This window comes from Culicoides brevitarsis, chromosome 1 (assembly GCF_036172545.1).
Source record: "Culicoides brevitarsis isolate CSIRO-B50_1 chromosome 1, AGI_CSIRO_Cbre_v1, whole genome shotgun sequence".
NCBI lineage: Eukaryota > Metazoa > Arthropoda > Insecta > Diptera > Ceratopogonidae > Culicoides > Culicoides brevitarsis.
The window spans coordinates 46,141,282-46,163,737 of record NC_087085.1 but is presented as its reverse complement, the minus strand read 5'-3'; the positions used below and the strand labels follow the sequence as shown (position 1 = coordinate 46,163,737).

Here is a 22,456-nt window from a genome sequence, read left to right as displayed (position 1 = left end):
ATCTTTTATTTGGTTAAATTTCATCAAATTTGTTAATAACATTTTCTATTTTTTTTTAGACAAAAATCGTCTTCTAACATTCATAAATATGTTTTTTGGATTATCATTATGTCCGTTTAAATGGAGTAAAATTGCGTTGCTGTCGATGATTGTAACTCGATTTGCCCCATTTTGAATTGTAATCGTTGTAACCATTTCAAGAGAGCATCTGAAACAGTTTGATCTGCTTCTTCCAAATTAGGAGCCATATCGCGAACTGTTTGTAATCTAACCAAAAGTGTTCCTGACAATGGCGTATTTGATGTAAGAATCGGACCCCACATTGGCAAAAGTTTGCTCAAAATAGTCGATCGTGTTTCCATCAAAGCTTCCAACATACTCAAAAAGTGCAAATTTACCATTTCTGAGAGACGATTCACCATTTCAGATTTTGCCGTTGAAATAAGTTGCAAGATACATGGCGTAACTTTTGCCCAAAACTCAAACAGAATCGACATTGTGATATTATGTGCTTCACTTGCGGGCGACGAGGCATTTGCTATTTGCTCCAAATACACAGTCCATAATTGACAAAGTGTAAAGACATGGAAGAACGAAGACATGTGCAAAACGGATGTCTTTGATTGTTCAGCAAATCCCGCAAAAATGACTTGAATGTGATCAGCAATGTGACAACTTGCTTCTTGCGGAACAGGCGTTGCATAAGTTTGCCCGTGATAATGAACTGCTGCTCCATGGATTGTTGTATGTCCTCCTTTGTGTTGCGTTAATGCGGTATGCGTTAATGATCCCATTAAAAGCCATGAGATGATACGCATATGCCCAACACATTCTGTGAACTCTTTGGGACCTTGTTGTAATGATGATGGAGCATTATACAACCATGGAAGATATCGCGAAATTGCTCGATTATCACGAGAATTTCCTCTCGACATTTCTAAAGCCAAATATTGTGCAATTGCTCCTTTCAAACATCCTCCAATTGTGTCTTCGCTTAAACCTGTTGTTTGTGCGACAGTTTTGAAATTCTTTATTTTGCTCAAGGTATGGAAATCTGTTAAAAACTCCATTACATCGCCCAAATATTGACGCATATTTTCTGCCATGTAATTCGAATAAGTTGGAGGCTCATCAGGTAAACCTTCTGCGAAATTAGGAGGTAATGCGCCTCCAGCATCTTGTAAAACCATTCCTACCATCAACAAGAGATTCGAATCAGGAATACTCGTTTTGAATTTCAGCGCTTGTACTAATTCAAAGACGATTTGTCGACAAAGTTGGAATTTATCACGATCTTTCGTGAATGCTCGTGTATTCAATATGCACAAATCATGCAACGTTTTATGCTTCAACGTCAAATTCTGAATGGAAAAGCTCAATACTTTTGAGAAAGGATCCAAAACATTCTTATTCAATCCGGGTACTTTCAAAATGGATATCATAATTGTCAATAAATACTCAGCATCATCCAAACTCGGCAAAATTAACAAAATTCGTCGATATAATCCTTCGATACCCTGAACAGCTTGTACCCACATATTCGCTCCGACACTATCATTTGGAACAGCGTGCAAATATTCTGACAAATTTCGAATAATAACGGGCAAAACATCGACAGGAAGATTTTTTCGTGTATTCAAAGATTCGCATAAGAAATGTACGGGACTCGATGTATTCAAATCAGCAAAATCCAATAATGCTTGTGCTACACTTCGATAAAACTTTTTACGAACATTTTCGTTTGCTTGAGTCAAGAATATTTGATAAAATACTCCATTGGGAGCGAGTTGATGCAAAACACATCTTATAAATTGATAAGCTACTAATTGTGAATTTCCGGGTAAGTGTGTTAAACTTTCGCTTTGCCATGGGAAGGGAACATGTAATGCGACTTTTGATACAATTTGCAAAATATCAGGAAGATACGGAGCTGCTATTGCAGGTTCACGATGAATGAATGTTCCAATTGTAATTAAAAATAATCCCATTTCTTCGTCAGTGTAAATTTCCTTAATTGCTCCGCACTCCATACAACGATCGCAAACGGTATCTTCGCCAACACGTAATGTACTTTGTTTGATTTCATTCATAATGTTACTTGCAGGCGCTTCATCTTCCATGTCAGAATCGTCTTTGTTTTGTGGCGCCCATGATCCAGCGTAACGAGCTTTCGAATCGGGGATTGTTTGTGATCCAATTGCAAAAGGACCTACTTTTCGCAAACGTTGACGAGATCCTTTAATACTTCCATTGTGTTTTTCGACTTTGATGTCATGTGTCACGGATTTAACGAGAGTTGAATGAACATCATCTGAATGTCCTACATTTGGCGGAGATTCGTGCAATGCAAATTGCTTTTTCAAACGTCGAGGCGATGTTCCTCGACTTGTTGGCGTAATATCTTCCTTTGGGCTTGTCGTACTTTCAGATTTCTCCGTACTATCTTGACGCAAATGACTAATATCGGGTATGACGAGAGCTTCACGAACACGATCAGCTAAAGTTGCGATATTATCTTTGCCTGATCCAATGGGAAGAAGTCTCTCTTGTGTTGGAATTTCCAAAGATGCAATGCTTTTGGGAGACATGAGTGTTTCAGTAACATCGCCTGAAGAAGTTGGAGGACTCATTATATCCATTTTAGAAAGAGGACTTTCGGGAGATCCGTAATTTGTGCGTTCAACATTTTTAAAACTCTTCTTGTGAGGAGGTTTTGACGTAACAACTTTGAATTGTTCTCCTTCTGTAGATGATGACGGAACAATAGTTGATGATATGGGAACAGTTGGATCAATTACTCGTTTTTGTCTTCCCAAATGACGCGGAGAACTCGATCCTCGATGATCTTGCCATGGTTGTTGTTGAGTTGGACTAACTAATGCTCTTGGTTTTTCTTTCTTTTCTTCTGAACTAATCGACGATGAAGATGTTGATGACATATCAACGCTTGGTTTCTTCTCAATTGATCCGGCAAATGCTCCAAATGCTTTTGCCTGATTTTGTGCAATACTTGCCATCATATTTGTCATCGATGTAGGTTCTTTTGGACTTGTTTTTGTCGATTGTGTTACAACAACTGCCTTTTGTACGTTCGCTGGAGGGTTAACAGTTGCCTTATCGGGCATCAAAGCTGACGAAACCATCATTCGCATGCCTTCTTGAACACTGCATTTCGTTTGAACTGTTGTTTGAACGATCGCTTCGACAGTTGTTGAACTTGTCGTGATGTTAATCTTCCTATCTGTCAAATCAACACTTTTGCTATGAGCACTCAACTTTGTAACTTTACGATTTACTTCGACACGATCTTCTCCTTTATCGTGAATTTTGTAATTTCCTCCTTCATGTGCGAGATTTTTATTTTTCGGAATTTGTTCGAGTCGCAATGGAGTACAAACTTCTTCGAAATTTGTCGTATCATCGAAAGATGTTCCCGCACTATGTCCTGCAAGCGTACTATCTGATTCGCTTTCGGGAATTGCAACGAGCTCCGATTCAGTTTCGTCATTTTCTAAACTTGAATCGTTGTACTTCTTGAAAGCTTTTTTCGCGGCATTTGCTTTGAGTTGTGCAGCACTTGCGCTACTTGCTTCAGGCATTGGGCTTGCTGGAGGACTTGATTTTTCGTCTTTTTCATCATTTATATCGGGACCTAATGAAGGTTGACTTAAATCACGTGAACGAGACGATGGAAAATCCATCATAACTGTCGCTGGAATTCGACGACAAACGTGAAATTGTGCTTCGATCGAATTCATTATGATACGAACTGCATTCTGCATTGGTTCAAGTAACGGCGGAATGACGTAATTGTATTTGTAAAGAATGACGAGAATCGACATTAACCAATTTCGACGAGCATGAGGCTCTAAATACCACAAAGAGTATGTCAGAGAAATATTGTGCATAGATTCCATTCCTCCTCCGACTTGATTGCAAGGACTTGGAGCAAATAAGAGAACTTGAATTATTGTTGGTACCATCATCATACCCATTGTAGAGTTTTGATCAAGTACTTGCGGTAAGTTTGATAGAAAAGCATTAAATACCGCCGAGCATCTAAAAAAATTTAAAAATCATGAATCTTGAAAATTAAAGATTTTTTTTTCTTACCGAAGTTTCAATGGAATTGTATGAAAAGATTTTTCTGTGTATCCTAACAACAGATAAAGATGTTTCAATACTATTGCTTGAATTTTACATTTTGGTTTCTCATCAGTAGGATAGGCCTGTAAAAATTATTTTTTATTTAAAAAAAAATTTTGATAAGAAAATTCAAAAATTTTTTACCAAATCAGATCGTGACATAAATTGCATCAAAAGAAAGACAAGAAGATGGATTGTCTCCTTATCTGATTCTTCAATATCAATTATGCGATAAATAACGTTCATTGCGTTAATTTCATCCAATCCTCCGCCTATTGAGTGAAAATGACTTTCTATAATAAGACAGAAAAAAAAAATAATAAAAAAATTTAGACAATATTTTTAATAATAATTTCAAAAATTTAAAACTTTGGTAAAAAGTTTCAAATTTAATTCTGTTTGTGTGTTATCTACAGAATGATGATTCTACTAAATACGTGCAAAAAAAATTAATATAACTCCATCTTATGTTAACATACCAGATATTTACATTGGATTGACAAAGTCAAATTGTTCGTATCAGGACTTCTTTTAATATATTACCAAACAATAAAATTATCAAATTTTTGTAACATAAAACATATTTTTGGTCTCTAAATATTTTCCAAAAACTTTTCTTTTTCCGCCTTATTTATCATAGAATTATAATTTTTTAATGTTTTCACATTTACATGTTGACCTAAAAATTTTAATCATTTATGTCGACATATATGCAGTTGAAAAATAAAAAAAAAATTTTTTTGAAACTAAATAATTTTTATATAAAAATAAGGAAAAAATACGGATTTTTTACGTAAAAAAATACGTAAAAAATACGTAAATTTTTAAATTACAATCGGAAAATTTTTTTAATGTCTATTTGATAGTTTTGAATGTCAAAAGTATAATTTTTTGAAAAATTCAAAATTTTTTAAAATTTATTTTTTAATGTAGTTGAAATTGAAGTGTTCTTTGAAATTAAAGCGAAATCAGAATTGTTTTCAGAAATGTTTTTCTACAAAAAATAAAAATTGGAAATCAAAACACTAAAAGCCAAATACGATAGTATAAAAGAAAATGTTGAAGAAATTTTGGTTTTTAAAAGAACGAAAATGAGGAGAGATAGAACGAGAAATGTCGGAAGATACGAGTTCTCCATCACAAAGCACCTGAAAATACTTTTACAAAGGTTACGAAAATTTCTAATTCTACTTTAGTACAATTTTTGGATGAAAAATGTGTGTGTTGAGTTGTGTACGAAAAGAAAAAAAAATTTTTTCATGCACTTACCTGTTGAATTAGCTTGTCCAGCGAGTCGAAATGCCTCGTTAATGTTTTGTTGTGAAGGTGTGCTTGGATGTGAAAATGTATCGAAAAAGGAGGGTTTTCCGATACGCGGGGAATTCGGTTGGGAAGGATGATTATTGGGATTGACTGTGAGATGATGTGAATGAGATGGTGCATGAGAATGATGCGGATCGTGATGAGATGAAGCGATAGATGCAGTAGAAGTTATATGATTAGATCCTGCTATTAACTGACCCAAGCCAAAGCGCGAACTTTTGCGTTTCAATATCGGAGCTGATTGTTGACGGGCATACGTTTTTTCCTTTTCTGTAACGAAAATTTATTAATATTTCATTCATCAAATTCAAATTTAAAAAAATCTAACCAATTTTTGATTCTTGTCTCGGAATAATCGTTGCGGGAGCTGACATCGTTCGTTTATATGGATATTTTCCGCCAAATGATGCACTCAACGTTTTTGTCATACTTCCGCTCGAATCACTTTGGTTCAATGCTTCACGTGCTTTGTTAATTTTTGTTGACAAAAACTCACTTCCATTTTCAGAATTTCTCAAATCTCTCAAATACGACAATTCTCCCGTTTTTTCCAAACTAATTTGTGCTTCGACAAAAAGTGTGTCGAAACGATTCAAGAAAAACTCCCAAGTCAATATTTTTCGATCACACAACAGATTATGCAATTGATAGATCGACTGAAGAACAACAGGACGATCAACAATAAACATATCGAATTGCGACTCCAAACAATACAACAACTTGTGAATTGCACTATCATGTATTGTTCCAATATAAAGCGTTGCTCGTTGTGCTACTTGAACATTTATATCATCAACGCTTGCAATCAAGTGACAAAAAGCAGCTGCCAATGATGCTTGTAAACCAACTTCTGATCTCAAAGGAGTCGAATCCATAAATCTCGCAATAACGGTGACTCTTTCAACAGATTGAAAACGAACACGCCAATCCGAATCATTGAAAGCATCATTAATAATGCGCCAAAAGACATCAGATCCCAATGGTAAAGTGATTGCGTGAAGTAATAACGGGACACTAACTTCACAAATATGCGAATGTTGAGAGTTACATAAGCCCCAAAGACTTTTTATCAACAAGTTCTCTTGACACCAAATGAAGAACCCGCGATGATCTCGAGCAGCTTTTGTCAAAGCATCGCCATGTAACACGAGAACATTCAAACATTGTAGCATATAGTACAAAATATCAGGTTTGTCGATATTTGAAATTTCCTAAAAAAAAAATTATTTTATTTTACATTTTTTAGATGTAAAACAAAAAACTTACTGTCAATAGTTGATGAATATATTGCAATGGCTGCGGAAGTTGATCAATTGAAAATTTGAATCTTCCAACGGATGTTTGCCAAAACTCTTCTCCATCTTCTAATTCTTCATCTTCGGGCACTCCGTCAATTGTTTCAGCTGAATCTCCAATGATTTGTGGTCTTGCTACTGAAGCAGTTGCTGTTGCTGTAAAAATTAATTTTTTTTATAAAAAAAATTTCAAAAAAAAATTATGAAAATTCTTACCAACATCCGTATCTGTCAACGTTACACTTCTCGCAATTGCTGATACGACGTTTTCCGAAGGCATGATAGCAGCCAAGTCAAGAGGCTCTGCTACAGTTTCAACTGTAGCTGTCATAATCTAATTTTGAAGAGAAATTTCGCATTAAAATGAGGTAGTTTGGTTTTTATGTGATCGACAAGTACTTTACATAGACATACAATCATTATTCATTACTTTTATACTTTTAGGGAAACATCAAAAATTATAAAGTTTATGCTAGCAAAATCAAAATATATATATTTACTGAAGTAAGTGTGCATAATATGTTGAATTGAATGCAATATTTGGATGCATGATATTGTTTTAATATGTAAAGATTTCTTTATTTGTAGTTCGCAGAAAGATGACGTGAAGGAAGTAAAAGGTTAAAATACCAAATCAGACAAAAACTAAAACCAAATAACAAAAATCGTAAAAAAACTCAAATCTTTTTTGACTGAAAATTGTCTTTCAGGCATTGCGTTTAGTAAGAGAAGAACATTGATTCATATTCAACATGATCGTAAAAGTATATAAAAAGGTGAAGTTTGCTGTACACAACATATAACAAGGAATATAAATTAATAGCAAGATATATTTATATTACATTTACACTCATGTATAAGATTACATGACACAGAAAGAACGACGGACAGGACTCAGAAATTCGTTTAAAAAAAAGTTACTAAAAGAAAGTCGAAATCAGGGATCAAACAATCAATTGTATTAATAATATTTGAAAACAATTAACAACCATAAGTTAAAAATCAATTAAAATTGAACAAAATACCTCGTCTGTCGCATAAATAAAACGGGCAATTTCCTTTTCACGTCCTTGTTCAGACATCTGTTTATATATTTTTGTGATTTTTTTTTTAGATTTTTTTTCAAAAAAAAAGTCGATGTTTCGAAATGAAAGACAAGAGTCATATATCAGTGTGATTGTTTTTACAGATTAATAGGAAACGTGTTGATTTGTGTATTGTTTTTTAGATAGATGAAAAATCTTTATAGAGACAGTTTTAGATAGGAAAACTTGAAATTATTGATCATTTTTAGATAGATATGATTTTGTCTTCAAATCAAGTTGAAATGTGTAAATAATTTAGATATTCTACTTTTGAAGTTACATAGAAAACAATTTTTAAATTTTTATTTTCGATATAACTTTATCATTAAAAATTTTTTTAACTCAAAAATCAACTTTTAATGATCTGCAAGCCAATATTTTTCATAAATTTTTAACACATATATATGTGATGTATTTTCGTTTATAGTATATTATAGAAAAAAGCGGTAATTAGCAAAAAAGTAAGAAAATTCAGCTAAAAGGAAGAAATGTTTGCCAATCAATGGAAATATATATTTTTTTGAAAGCAGTAAAAAGTAGCAAATTTCTCTTGATAAGTAGAAAAAATTGTATGAATATATATGTGTTTCGAAATTGGCGTCATTGCGAACAAATACATACAGAACATACGTGAGGCATATGTACCAAAACTCCTCCGATCGAGTGTTGTTCAGGTTGCGGGACAGCAAGAGGCATTGGTCCTGTGTGAATAGTTTTTTTCATTAGTGAGAGATAAAAAAAAGGATGAGAAAAAAAATATTTTAGTTTTATAGAAAAAAGTTAACAAAGATCATTAGGATTATTGATGAATGGAACAAAACAAAAAGAAATTTAGCGTTATTTACATCGGCAACTTTGGAAGACGCAACAATCAAAGGATCCGAATTTTACCTGTTTTTTTGATTGATTTTTTATTTAACACATTGATCAATGCGTCTCCATTAAAATTGAGATATGATAATAAATATATTAAAGGATGCGATAGTTAATTATATTTTTACGAAACGATAACGATAAGTAGACGACAAAAAGGTCAAAGAAGAGAAGCAAAAAAAAAAATTAATGGCATTCAAACAAAAGCGAAAGAGTTGAGTGCAATTTCTTCATTAGGCGATCATTCATTCGCGAAACAATAGAAAAGTGTAAGTGCGTAAGCTTAGTGAGCGAATCTTTACTATCTACTAAAACTGTGTTAAGTGTTTGTGTCTTTGTTTCATTGATTGCTTCGTGTTGATCTGTTTATGTATGTTTTTTTATGTTTTGTGCAAACTTTTGAGTTTGTGTACAAACTAAAATTAACAATTTCAATAAATATATTTATTATTAACGAGATTCAAAAAATAAGCAAATCTACTATAATAAAATTGTTTAACGTTTCTTTCATTCCATAATTTTTAGTTTTGAGTGTCAACAGAAAAAGAGGCATGGAATGATAATCACCTGTCATAATCATTATTTTTCCGATATCATCAAGAACCGAAGAAATGACTTTTTTTTTGTAATTTTTGTGTTTTTATTTTGGTTTGTATTTTTTTGATATATTGAAGTAAAAGTGTTTTATTTATAATTATTTTTTTTCAGATATTTATGGTTATTTTTAAACAATTTAAACATTACATAACACAGGTAGTGGATAGCGAGCGTGGTTTAGTAGAAAGGCACAAAAATGGAAAGAAGAAAAAAAGTTATTTTTTAGACAGTTAGAAAAAATATAATCTCCAAAGTTTCGTTTTCGTTAGGTACTTAGATTTTCATTAATTTCTCTCAAAATGAAAAGAAAAAAGTATAACAAAAACATTGAGAAAAACTAAATCATTGTGATTCATATAAAAAGAAAAAACGTTTGATCTGAGTGCTATTTTTTTTATACACAACTGTGAATGCATGCAAGAAACAGAAATTTTACCTGCTAAACCACCAATACCCATGGGGATAGGAAGGGGTGCCATTGCAAGAGATTGCATATCTTTGTCACGTTTATTTTCCTTTTCCGTTTCAGGCGGACTTTTTCGTGCTGTTTTTTCATCCTCTATAATTGTCTCTTCGAGAGGAGGCTGTGTGATGGTTACGTGATGGAAAGTGCATTTTTTTGTAGTATTGCATTTTCGGGGAAAACATCAAGAACAATCGGGCAATCGGATATGGGGAAAAAATGATACGTGAAATAAAATTTACTCTTGTTTTACATTACCAATTGGCTTTCTTACATCCGGCGGGCGAACAGGCGCTTCAGGAGCCATGAATTGCACTAATTTTGCCGATAATTGATGCCACATTACAGATGCTTCGCAATATCCGCATTCGGAGACTTTCAGAGCACAAACATGGGAGCCCAAACCAACGCGTGCCGCAGTTACCATGCATTTGAGTAAGCGACAAACGTTTTCGCAAACTGTTGTGCTAATGCCCATGTGTTGCTCAACATCTTGAAGCTCCATCTAAAACAAACAAAAGGTAAAGAAAATTTTAAATTTTGAGGTTATATTAAAATATTTTGTTTTTTTAGGTTATGTTAAAATCTATTAGGGTAATTTATGTCTGTTAGGGATTAAATTACCTGCTTCAGAAGAATATCAAGCATCAAAATGCAACACGTTAAATTGTGCTCTGAATCGCTCGAAAATTCGTTATTTCTTGAAGCTGCAGGCGCTTCATCATCAGAAATAGCAGATGTATTTCCAGAATCATCTTCGACGACAGGAGCTGTAAAAAAAGTAATTTTAATTGAAAAAAATTTATAATTACACGTGAGTTATATTTTATATTTACATATTGAACTTCTTCGAGGCATTGGGGGAACTAATTCGTTATCTCTCACTTTTTGATGATGTCTTCCATCTTTCCTGAGTTCATGTTGAACGCCAACTTTCATTATTCGCACGCCATCTCCAAACATGGAAAACAATTGAGGCAACGGGATAAGAATTTCCAATTTCGAAAGTATTTGAAGCCAATGTAATGCTTGTTGTTGCACTTTTGCCGTTGTTTTTTCGAAGCGTATGCGCACGAAATTGTACATAGCTTGCGCATCAAAGCCCAAAGGTGACATATCATGATCCAAAATTTTATTTAATACGATTTTCAACTCTCCCAATTCTTTTTCAGGGACATCATTTGTGATAGCTTCCATCCAATGCGGCATAACAACATCCCAAATATCTTGTGTAATGACTTCATAGGGCACTAAACAAATCAATCGTTGAAGACCTTCACGCAAATGTGACGTTCGAGAAGCAAGAGTATCCCAATGCCCTCCAACTCTCGAATATTCGGGCGGATGAGGTAAGAGACATGCAATGAAATCTTTATAATGATTTTTACTGATATCTCTCAACCATCCACAGACATGATCCATTTTCAATTTTTCAATATTGCTCTCTGCGGGTCCATCGTACGAATATGCTGTAATGTGAAACCAATGGAAAAGCATTGACAAAAGTCGTCCCAATATTTCGATGGGAGTTTCGGATGTTGGCGTACATCGCCCTACGAGAAGCCAAATTCCATATCGCCCTAATTGTTGACGTTCTTCAAGCGAAATGTTATCTTGCGGTGCATTTCCAACAGATTGTTTCGAATCAATTGTCGAATCTTTTTGGAAATCTAAACTCAAAGGTTTGGCTTCTCGCAAAAGACTAATTACAGATTCAATCATGTACGTTTGCATTTCAGGATCCATTAACCATGCAGAGGGCAATGATTTGTGAACAATATGATCTCCTCCTCGTCGATTGTTGTGTCGATTTCCGTGACATTGTGCACAGTAACGAATTGGATGATTGCCATTGTAACTTGCACATTCTTGCGCGAAACAAATGGAAATTGCTTGTTTTTCCGTTGCACGACAATTCTTGTTTTCACAAATCATGGAAACTTGTTGCATTGGATGGAGCAAATCGCCAAAAGTCAAATCTGAGTGTTCGCGATGAATTTCGTTCGCACATTCGATACAAAGATACAATGGAGGAGGCGTATCTGATGCATAAAGAATGGATGTTCGATGATCGTAACAAACTTTTGCTGCTTCTGCATTTCCTGCGTTTGGACATTGATCACGTTGACATACAAACGGTATCAAATCATCTGAAAGAAGGTAAGCAAAATTTTAATAAATTATTTTTATCGCATTTCGAAGAAAAAATGCGGTATTAAATTCGACTTGTCGTCTGTGTGTGTGTGTGTGTCAATAACGCTGTGCCCCAAAATTTTTTTTTATTTGATCAAAAATCGATCAGATATCAATGGAAATCAACTTCAGAATGAATTTTTATTAACTTTTAGCTTTAAAACCCATCAAAAATTGGTTGAAAATTGACTTGAGAAAAAAAGTACAATTTTTGCTCCTCATATGATAAAATCGTACTTTTTTTTATTTCATCAAAAATCTATCAGATATCAATGGAAATCAACTTTAGAATGAATATTTATTAAATTTTAGCTTTAAAACCCATCAAAAGTTGGTTGAAAATTGACTTGAGAAAAAAAGTACGATTTTTGCTCCTCATATGATAATTTAGAATTTTAGCTTTGAAACCCATCAAAAGTTGGTTGAAAATTGACTTGAGAAAAAAAGTACGATTTTTGCTCCTTATATGATAAAATCGTTGTTTTTTTATATCTTCAAAAATCGAGGAGATTTGAATGGAAATCATCTTCAAAATGCATATTTATTAACTTTTAGCTTTGAAACCCATCAAAAATTGGTTAAAAAGTGACTTGAGAAAAAAGTACGATTTCTGCTCCTCATATGATAAAATCGTACTTTTTTTATTTCATCAAAAATCGATCAGATAGCAATGGAAATTGACTTTAGAATGAATATTTATTAAATTTTAGCTTTGAAACCCATCAAAAGTTGGTTGAAAATTGACTTGAGAAAAAAAGTACGATTTTTGCTCCTCATATGATAAAATCGTACTTTTTTTATTTCATCAAAAATCGATCAGATAGCAATGAAAATCGACTTTAGAATGAATATTTATTAACTTTTAGCTTTAAAACCCATCAAAAGTTGGTTGAAAATTGACTTGAGAAAAAAAGTACGATTTTTGCTCCTCATATGATAAAATCGTACTTTTTTTTATTTCATCAAAAATCGATCAGATAGCAATGGAAATTGACTTTAGAATGAATATTTATTAAATTTTAGCTTTGAAACCCATCAAAAGTTGGTTGAAAATTGACTTGAGAAAAAAAGTACGATTTTTGCTCCTCATATGATAAAATCGTACTTTTTTTTATTTCATCAAAAATCGATCAGATATCAATGAAAATCAACTTTAGAATGAATATTTATTAACTTTTAGCTTTGAAACCCATCAAAAGTTGGTTGAAAATTGACTTGAGAAAAAAAGTACGATTTTTGCTCCTCATATGATAAAATCGTACTTTTTTTTATTTCATCAAAAATCGATCAGATATCAATGAAAATCAACTTTAGAATGAATATTTATTAACTTTTAGCTTTGAAACCCATCAAAAGTTGGTTGAAAATTGACTTGAGAAAAAAAGTACGATTTTTGCTCCTCATATGATAAAATCGTACTTTTTTTATTTCATCAAAAATCGATCAGATATCAATGAAAATCAACTTTAGAATGAATATTTATTAAATTTTAGCTTTAAAACCCATCAAAAATTGGTTGAAAAGTGACTTGAGAAAAAAAGTACGATTTTTGCTCCTCATATGATAAAATCGTACTTTTTTTATTTCATCAAAAATCGATCAGATAGCAATGGAAATTGACTTTAGAATGAATATTTATTAAATTTTAGCTTTGAAACCCATCAAAAGTTGGTTGAAAATTAACTTGAGAAAAAAAGTACGATTTTTGCTCCTCATATGATAAAATCGTACTTTTTTTTATTTCATCAAAAATCGATCAGATAGCAATGAAAATCAACTTTAGAATGAATATTTATTAACTTTTAGCTTTGAAACCCATCAAAAGTTGGTTGAAAATTGACTTGAGAAAAAAAGTACGATTTTTGCTCCTCATATGATAAAATCGTACTTTTTTTTATTTCATCAAAAATCGATCAGATATCAATGAAAATCAACTTTAGAATGAATATTTATTAACTTTTAGCTTTGAAACCCATCAAAAGTTGGTTGAAAATTGACTTGAGAAAAAAAGTACGATTTTTGCTCCTCATATGATAAAATCGTACTTTTTTTTATTTCATCAAAAATCGATCAGATAGCAATGAAAATCAACTTTAGAATGAATATTTATTAAATTTTAGCTTTGAAACCCATCAAAAGTTGGTTGAAAATTGACTTGAGAAAAAAAGTACGATTTTTGCTCCTCATATGATAAAATCGTACTTTTTTTTATTTCATCAAAAATCGATCAGATATCAATGAAAATCAACTTTAGAATGAATATTTATTAAATTTTAGCTTTGAAACCCATCAAAAGTTGGTTGAAAATTGACTTGAAAAAAAAGTACGATTTTTGCTCCTCATATGATAAAATCGTACTTTTTTTTATTTCATCAAAAATCGATCAGATATCAATGAAAATCAACTTTAGAATGAATATTTATTAACTTTTAGCTTTGAAACCCATCAAAAGTTGGTTGAAAATTGACTTGAGAAAAAAAGTACGATTTTTGCTCCTCATATGATAAAATCGTACTTTTTTTTATTTCATCAAAAATCGATCAGATAGCAATGGAAATCAACTTTAGAATGAATATTTATTAAATTTTAGCTTTGAAACCCATCAAAAGTTGGTTGAAAATTGACTTGAGAAAAAAAGTACGATTTTTGCTCCTCATATGATAAAATCGTACTTTTTTTTATTTCATCAAAAATCGATCAGATAGCAATGGAAATCAACTTTAGAATGAATATTTATTAAATTTTAGCTTTGAAACCCATCAAAAGTTGGTTGAAAATTGACTTGAGAAAAAAAGTACGATTTTTGCTCCTCATATGATAAAATCGTACTTTTTTTTATTTCATCAAAAATCGATCAGATATCAATGAAAATCAACTTTAGAATGAATATTTATTAACTTTTAGCTTTGAAACCCATCAAAAGTTGGTTGAAAATTGACTTGAGAAAAAAAGTACGATTTTTGCTCCTCATATGATAAAATCGTTTTTTTTTTATTTCATCAAAAATCGATCAGATATCAATGAAAATCAACTTTAGAATGAATATTTATTAACTTTTAGCTTTGAAACCCATCAAAAGTTGGTTGAAAATTGACTTGAGAAAAAAAGTACGATTTTTGCTCCTCATATGATAAAATCGTACTTTTTTTATTTCATCAAAAATCGATCAGATAGCAATGGAAATTGACTTTAGAATGAATATTTATTAAATTTTAGCTTTGAAACCCATCAAAAGTTGGTTGAAAATTGACTTGAGAAAAAAAGTACGATTTTTGCTCCTCATATGATAAAATCGTACTTTTTTTTATTTCATCAAAAATCGATCAGATAGCAATGGAAATCAACTTTAGAATGAATATTTATTAAATTTTAGCTTTGAAACCCATCAAAAGTTGGTTAAAAATTGACTTGAGAAAAAAGTACGATTTTTGCTCCTCATATGATAAAATCGTTGTTTTTTTTATTTCATCAAAAATCGATCAGATAGCAATGGAAATCGACTTTAGAATGAATATTTATTAAATTTTAGCTTTGAAACCCATCAAAAGTTGGTTGAAAATTGACTTGAGAAAAAAAGTACGATTTTTGCTCCTCATATGATAAAATCGTACTTTTTTTTATTCTTCAAAATGCATATTTATTAACTTTTCAAAAATCGATCAGATACGATTTCTGCTCCAATGATAAAATCAACATCAAAAATCGATCAGATAGCAATGGAAATTGACTTTAGAATGAATATTTATTAACTTTTAGCTTTGAAACCCATCAAAAGTTGGTTGAAAATTGACTTGAAAAAAAAGTACGATTTTTGCTCCTCATATGATAAAATCGTACTTTTTTTTATTTCATCAAAAATCGATCAGATAGCAATGGAAATCAACTTTAGAATGAATATTTATTAAATTTTAGCTTTGAAACCCATCAAAAGTTGGTTGAAAATTGACTTGAAAAAAAAAGTACGATTTTTGCTCCTCATATGATAAAATCGTACTTTTTTTTATTTCATCAAAAATCGATCAGATAGCAATGGAAATCAACTTTAGAATGAATATTTATTAAATTTTAGCTTTGAAACCCATCAAAAGTTTGTTGAAAATTGACTTGAGAAAAAAAGTACGATTTTTGCTCCTCATATGATAAAATCGTACTCTTTTTATTTCATCAAAAATCGATCAGATAGCAATGAAAATCGACTTTAGAATGAATTTGTTATTAACTTTTAGCTTTGAAACCCATCAAAAGTTGATTGAAAATTGACGTGAGAAAAAAAGTACGATTTTTGCTCCTCATATGGTAAAATCGTACTTTTTTTTATTTCGTCAAAAATCGATCAGATATCAATGAAAATCAACTTTAGAATGAATATTTATTAACTTTTAGCTTTGAAACCCATCAAAAGTTGGTTGAAAATTGACTTGAGAAAAAAAGTACGATTTTTGCTCCTCATATGATAATTTAGAATTTTAGCTTTGAAACCCATCAAAAGTTGGTTGAAAATTGACTTGAGAAAAAAAGTACGATTTTTGCTCCTCATATGATAAAATCGTACTTTTTTTTATTTCATCAAAAATCGATCAGATATTAATGGGAATCAACTTTAGAATGCATATTTATTAAATTTTAGCTTTGAAACCCATCAAAAATTGGTTGAAAAGTGACTTGAGAAAAAAGTACGATTTTTGCTCCTCATATGATAAAATCGTTGTTTTTTTTATTTCTTCAAAAATCGATCAGATATCAATGGGAATCAACTTCAGAATGAATATTTATTAACTTTTAGCTTTAAAATCCATCAAAAATGGGTTGAAACTTGACGTGAGAAAAAAACAACGGTTTTTGCTCCTCATATGAAAAAATCGTTTTTTTTTATTTCTTCAAAAATCGAAGAGATTTGCATGGAAATTATCTTCAGAATGAATATTTATTCAATTTCAGCTTTGAAATCCATCAAAAATGGGTTGAAACTTGACGTGAGAAAAAAACAACGGTTTTTGCTCCTCATATGAAAAAATCGTTTTTTTTTATTTCTTCAAAAATCGAGGAGATATGCATGGAAATCATCTTCAGAATGAATATTTATTAACTTTTAGCTTTAAAATCCATCAAAAATGGGTTGAAACTTGACGTGAGAAAAAAACAACGGTTTTTGCTCCTCATATGAAAAAATCGTTTTTTTTTATTTCTTCAAAAATCGAAGAGATTTGCATGGAAATTATCTTCAGAATGAATATTTATTCAATTTCAGCTTTGAAATCCATCAAAAATGGGTTGAAACTTGACGTGAGAAAAAAACAACGGTTTTTGCTCCTCATATGAAAAAATCGTTGTTTTTTTTATTTCATTAAAAATCGAGCAGATATCAATGGAAATCAACTTTAGAATGTTTATTTATTAACTTTTAGCTTTGAAATCCATCAAAAATGGGTTGAAACTTGACGTGAGAAAAAAACAACGGTTTTTGCTCCTCATATGAAAAAATCGTTTTTTTTTATTTCATCAAAAATCGATCAGATATCAATGAAAATCAACTTTAGAATGAATATTTATTAACTTTTAGCTTTGAAACCCATCAAAAATTGGTTGAAAAGTGACTTGAGAAAAAAAGTACGATTTTTGCTCCTTATGTGATAAAATCGTTGTTTTTTTTATGTCTTCAAAAATCGAGGAGATTTGAATGGAAATCATCTTCAAAATGCATATTTATTAACTTTTAGCTTTGAAACCCATCAAAAATTGGTTGAAAAGTGACTTGAAAAAAAAAGTACGATTTCTGCTCCTCATATGATAAAATCGTACTTTTTTTATTTCATCAAAAATCGATCAGATAGCAATGGAAATTGACTTTAGAATGAATATTTATTAAATTTTAGCTTTGAAACCCATCAAAAGTTGGTTGAAAATTGACTTGAGAAAAAAAGTACGATTTTTGCTCCTCATATGATAAAATCGTACTTTTTTTTATTTCATCAAAAATCGATCAGATAGCAATGGAAATTGACTTTAGAATGAATATTTATTAAATTTTAGCTTTGAAACCCATCAAAAGTTGGTTGAAAATTGACTTGAGAAAAAAAGTACGATTTTTGTACGAAATGATAAAATCGTACTCTTTTTATTTCATCAAAAATCGATCAGATAGCAATGAAAATCGACTTTAGAATGAATTTGTTATTAACTTTTAGCTTTGAAACCCATCAAAAGTTGGTTGAAAATTGACTTGAGAAAAAAAGTACGATTTTTGCTCCTCATATGGTAAAATCGTACTTTTTTTTTATTTCGTCAAAAATCGATCAGATATCAATGAAAATCAACTTTAGAATGAATACTTATTAACTTTTAGCTTTTAAACCCATCAAAAGTTGGTTGAAAATTGACTTGAGAAAAAAAGTACGATTTCTGCTCCTCATATGATAAAATCGTACTTTTTTTTATTTCATCAAAAATCGATCAGATATCAATGGAAATCAACTTTAGAATGAATATTTATTAAATTTAAGCTTTGAAACCCATCAAAAGTTGGTTGAAAATTGACTTGAGAAAAAAAGTACGATTTTTGCTCCTCATATGATAAAATCGTACTTTTTTTTATTTCATCAAAAATGGAAATCAACTTTAGAATGAATATTTATTAAATTTTAGCTTTGAAACCCATCAAAAATTGGTTGAAAAGTGACTTGAGAAAAAAGTACGATTTTTGCTCCTCATATGATAAAATCGTTGTTTTTTTATTTCTTCAAAAATCGATCAGATATCAATGGGAATCAACTTCAGAATGAATATTTATTAACTTTTAGCTTTAAAATCCATCAAAAATGGGTTGAAACTTGACGTGAGAAAAAAACAACGGTTTTTGCTCCTCATATGAAAAAACCTTTTTTTTTTATTTCTTCAAAAATCGAAGAGATTTGCATGGAAATTATCTTCAGAATGAATATTTATTCAATTTCAGTTTTGAAATCCATCAAAAATGGGTTGAAACTTGACGTGAGAAAAAAACAACGGTTTTTGCTCCTCATATGAAAAAATCGTTGTTTTTTTTTATTTCATTAAAAATTGAGCAGATATCAATGGAAATCAACTTTAGAATGTTTATTTATTAACTTTTAGCTTTGAAATCCATCAAAAATGGGTTGAAACTTGACGTGAGAAAAAAACAACGGTTTTTGCTCCTCATATGAAAAAATCGTTTTTTTTTATTTCATCAAAAATCGATCAGATATCAATGAAAATCAACTTTAGAATGAATATTTATTAACTTTTAGCTTTGAAACCCATCAAAAATTGGTTGAAAAGTGACTTGAGAAAAAAAGTACTATTTTTGCTCCTTATGTGATAAAATCGTTGTTTTTTTTATGTCTTCAAAAATCGAGGAGATTTGAATGCAAATCATCTTCAAAATGCATATTTATTAACTTTTAGCTTTGAAACCCATCAAAAATTGGTTGAAAAGTGACTTGAAAAAAAAAGTACGATTTCTGCTCCTCATATGATAAAATCGTACTTTTTTTATTTCATCAAAAATCGATCAGATATCAATGAAAATCAACTTTAGAATGAATATTTATTAACTTTTAGCTTTGAAACCCATCAAAAGTTGGTTGAAAATTGACTTGAGAAAAAAAGTACGATTTTTGCTCCTCATATGATAAAATCGTACTTTTTTTTATTTCATCAAAAATCGATCAGATATCAATGGAAATGAACTTTAGAATGAATATTTATTAACTTTTAGCTTTGAAACCCATCAAAAGTTGGTTGAAAATTGACGTGAAGAAAAAAAGTACGATTTTTGCTCCTCATATGGTAAAATCGTACTTTTTTTTATTTCGTCAAAAATCGATCAGATATCAATGAAAATCAACTTTAGAATGAATATTTATTAACTTTTAGCTTTAAAACCCATCAAAAGTTGGTTGAAAATTGACTTGAGAAAAAAAGTACGATTTTTGCTCCTCATATGATAAAATCGTACTTTTTTTTATTTCATCAAAAATCGATCAGATATCAATGGAAATGAACTTTAGAATGAATATTTATTAACTTTTAGCTTTGAAACCCATCAAAAGTTGGTTGAAAATTGACGTGAGAAAAAAAGTACGATTTTTGCTCCTCATATGGTAAAATCGTACTTTTTTTTATTTCGTCAAAAATCGATCAGATATCAATGAAAATCAACTTTAGAATGAATATTTATTAACTTTTAGCTTTGAAACCCATCAAAAGTTGGTTGAAAATTGACTTGAGAAAAAAAGTACGATTTCTGCTCCTCATATGATAAAATCGTACTTTTTTTTATTTCATCAAAAATCGATCAGATATCAATGAAAATCAACTTTAGAATGAATATTTATTAATTTTTTTGTAAAAAGTTTAAAAAATAACAAAACTTACTTGTATACTTGCACAATAGAACTTTTCTATCGAACAAATCTGTGTTAAAAGGAGGCCAATAGTAAAATAGTAATTTTGCTGCTGCTGATCTTGAACTTGATGTTCCATAAGCAATAACGCATAACAAGTCTTTGGCAACATTGTGTTTAAGAGTCATGAGGCATTCAAGAAGTTGACAATGATGTGCTGGATTGTTCGAATATTGAAATATCAACATGATAACAGCAGCTACAGATTGGCTTGCTTGTGATTCTTGATCGTCTTCACTTTGACGTGCTACAAAATTTAGTTATATTCATTAAAATTGATTTTTTTTTTTATTTCAGAAAAACTTACTTATCGTAAACGGCAAAATGTAATAACAGAGCGAATTTACAATGTCCTGATGTAATGCCGGAGGAAGCACAGAAATTGCTGATGCGCACAAATATGGTAAGTTATCAATCAAATCTTTGTCTAAAAAGGGCAAAATGCATCCAAAGCACTGTAAAACAGCTTTTCCAAATGCTAAAAGACAAAAAATTAAAATTTAATTTTTTATTTTTATTTTACAAAACTTACTTTGCACTCCATATTGAATACTTGGCGCAACATCTAACAACATAGCAAGAGCATTATAGAGATTCGAATATTCTAAATTTGGATATCCGCTCATACGCATGTGATCCATTGTTGGGTCTTTGATGATCGAAAGAGGAGAATTCGGAACATCTTTCAAAACAGCTAAAAAAGAGAAGTTTTTTTTTACATTTTTCTTTTTTAAAAATTTTCCTAAAATTTTCTTACTCATTAATGTCTGTGAAAAATATTTTAGGGTATTTGCGATATCAAGTCCTGATGGCGGAGGAACAACGTTGTGTAAGAGTCGGAGATGAAAGTCATGGAGAGAACGTAATTTAGCTTGAACTGAAAAAAAATCTTCGATCAGGTGAGTTCAATTTTCATATTAAAAATACTTACAAGCTGCTGCTCGTGTGCCCATATTGATTAGTTGAACTTTGAAACTTCCTGTCATATTCATATTTAATCGTTTTTGGCACTTTTAATACTGTTAATTGCTTTATTCGAGGCTTTTTTTAAATTTTTCTTTTGTTATGTAATCTCTTTTATGTAGGGTGTGTCGTGAGAAAATTTTTTTAAGTCAATTTTCTTTATATTTTGATGAATTTCTTTCATTCTTCATCATTTCCTTAATATTTGAGACACTTTTTCACTTTTTAACCCATTTTCATTGAATTTTTCGTTTTATAAGAGACCTTTTCGAATTTTTCTCTCTGTGATGGAATTTCAACTTTTCCAAGATGTCCGTCTCTGAGTGAAAATTTTCATCAGCTGTGTGAAAATCGATAATGAACGTTATCAGCTGCTCGGAAAAGCAACAAGTGTTTGTTATGAAAGCAACAGGTGACTGATAAGGATTGTAAACAATATCAACAAGTCGCCAAATTATGCGCTATAGCTCATTGCGCCGATGTAAACAAAGCAATAGGGGAATGTTTTTGTTCATTTCAGTTCAATTTGATAAAAAAAAATCTCTCAATTTGTTCTCTCGCACTTGATTGAAATGGAATAATTGAATCTTTTGCCTTATCATTACGTGTGGGAATACTTTTGTCCATTCGTTACACTGCAAAGTGCTCGTTCTTTCTTTATCTTAATGAGGTGTGTAATTAATTTGATGTCATGCCCCGTTTTGTGTTTGTATGAACAGACATTGTAACTCGTTTTTTTTTATTTCTGCATCGATCATAAAATCTCAGTTCAGATAAGGAATCTCATATTATTTATTTCTCTTTTTTATTCAGACCTAATGATATGAATGATTTAACAAAAGTTAATGAATGGAAAATTGAAAGCACACTACTTCTTGAGTTGAGAAAAAAAATACGAGTCATCATTCAAATGCCGATTAACCTGAATGAATGGTAGACAGAAAAAAATTAATAATTTTTGCATTTGCAATCCGACGCATCATTGCATTTAAAATCAGCGTAAAAAGGATGCAAAAAGAACTTTTTCTATAAATTGCATTCATACATTAACGAATTCGTTCTATGAAATGACAAACTTCACTTTTAACTTAATAG

General features: G+C 30.9%; 1 protein-coding gene across 4 annotated transcripts; it reads right to left on the bottom strand.

Moving 5' to 3' along the window:
- Positions 1 to 3: 3 nt before the first annotated feature.
- LOC134837822 (protein unc-79 homolog) lies at positions 4 to 21,665 on the bottom strand. 4 transcript variants are annotated; one of them, XM_063853215.1, is made up of 18 exons: positions 21,330 to 21,665; positions 21,156 to 21,275; positions 20,931 to 21,092; positions 20,706 to 20,876; positions 20,370 to 20,645; positions 10,619 to 11,932; positions 10,407 to 10,552; positions 10,057 to 10,287; positions 9,756 to 9,903; positions 9,290 to 9,337; positions 8,471 to 8,550; positions 6,981 to 7,098; positions 6,736 to 6,920; positions 5,798 to 6,680; positions 5,668 to 5,739; positions 4,291 to 4,439; positions 4,114 to 4,229; positions 4 to 4,059 (listed from the first exon to the last, which is right to left on the bottom strand). In XM_063853215.1, the coding sequence occupies exons 1-18, from the start codon at positions 21,388 to 21,390 to the stop codon at positions 117 to 119; spliced, it is 8,223 nt and encodes a 2,740-aa protein (XP_063709285.1). In that variant the 5' UTR covers positions 21,391 to 21,665; the 3' UTR covers positions 4 to 116. The 4 variants fall into 4 exon arrangements, with proteins under 4 accessions (XP_063709285.1, XP_063709293.1, XP_063709300.1 ...); XM_063853223.1 differs by having other exon boundaries at positions 8,480 to 8,550; XM_063853230.1 differs by lacking the exon at positions 9,290 to 9,337.
- Between the last annotated feature and the right edge of the window lie 791 nt (positions 21,666 to 22,456).

Bases quoted from the DNA above. Each gene is read 5' to 3' on its own strand.
- LOC134837822 (XM_063853215.1), bottom strand. From the start codon at position 21,390: ATGAATATGACAGGAAGTTTCAAAGTTCAACTAATCAATATGGGCACA. The intron at 7,099-8,470 runs GTATGTATTTGT...CTTCAAAATTAG, and splicing joins ATATGCCTCACGTATGTTCT to ATTATGACAGCTACAGTTGA. The intron at 4,060-4,113 runs GTAAGAAAAAAA...AAATTTTTTTAG, and splicing joins ACAATTCCATTGAAACTTCG to ATGCTCGGCGGTATTTAATG.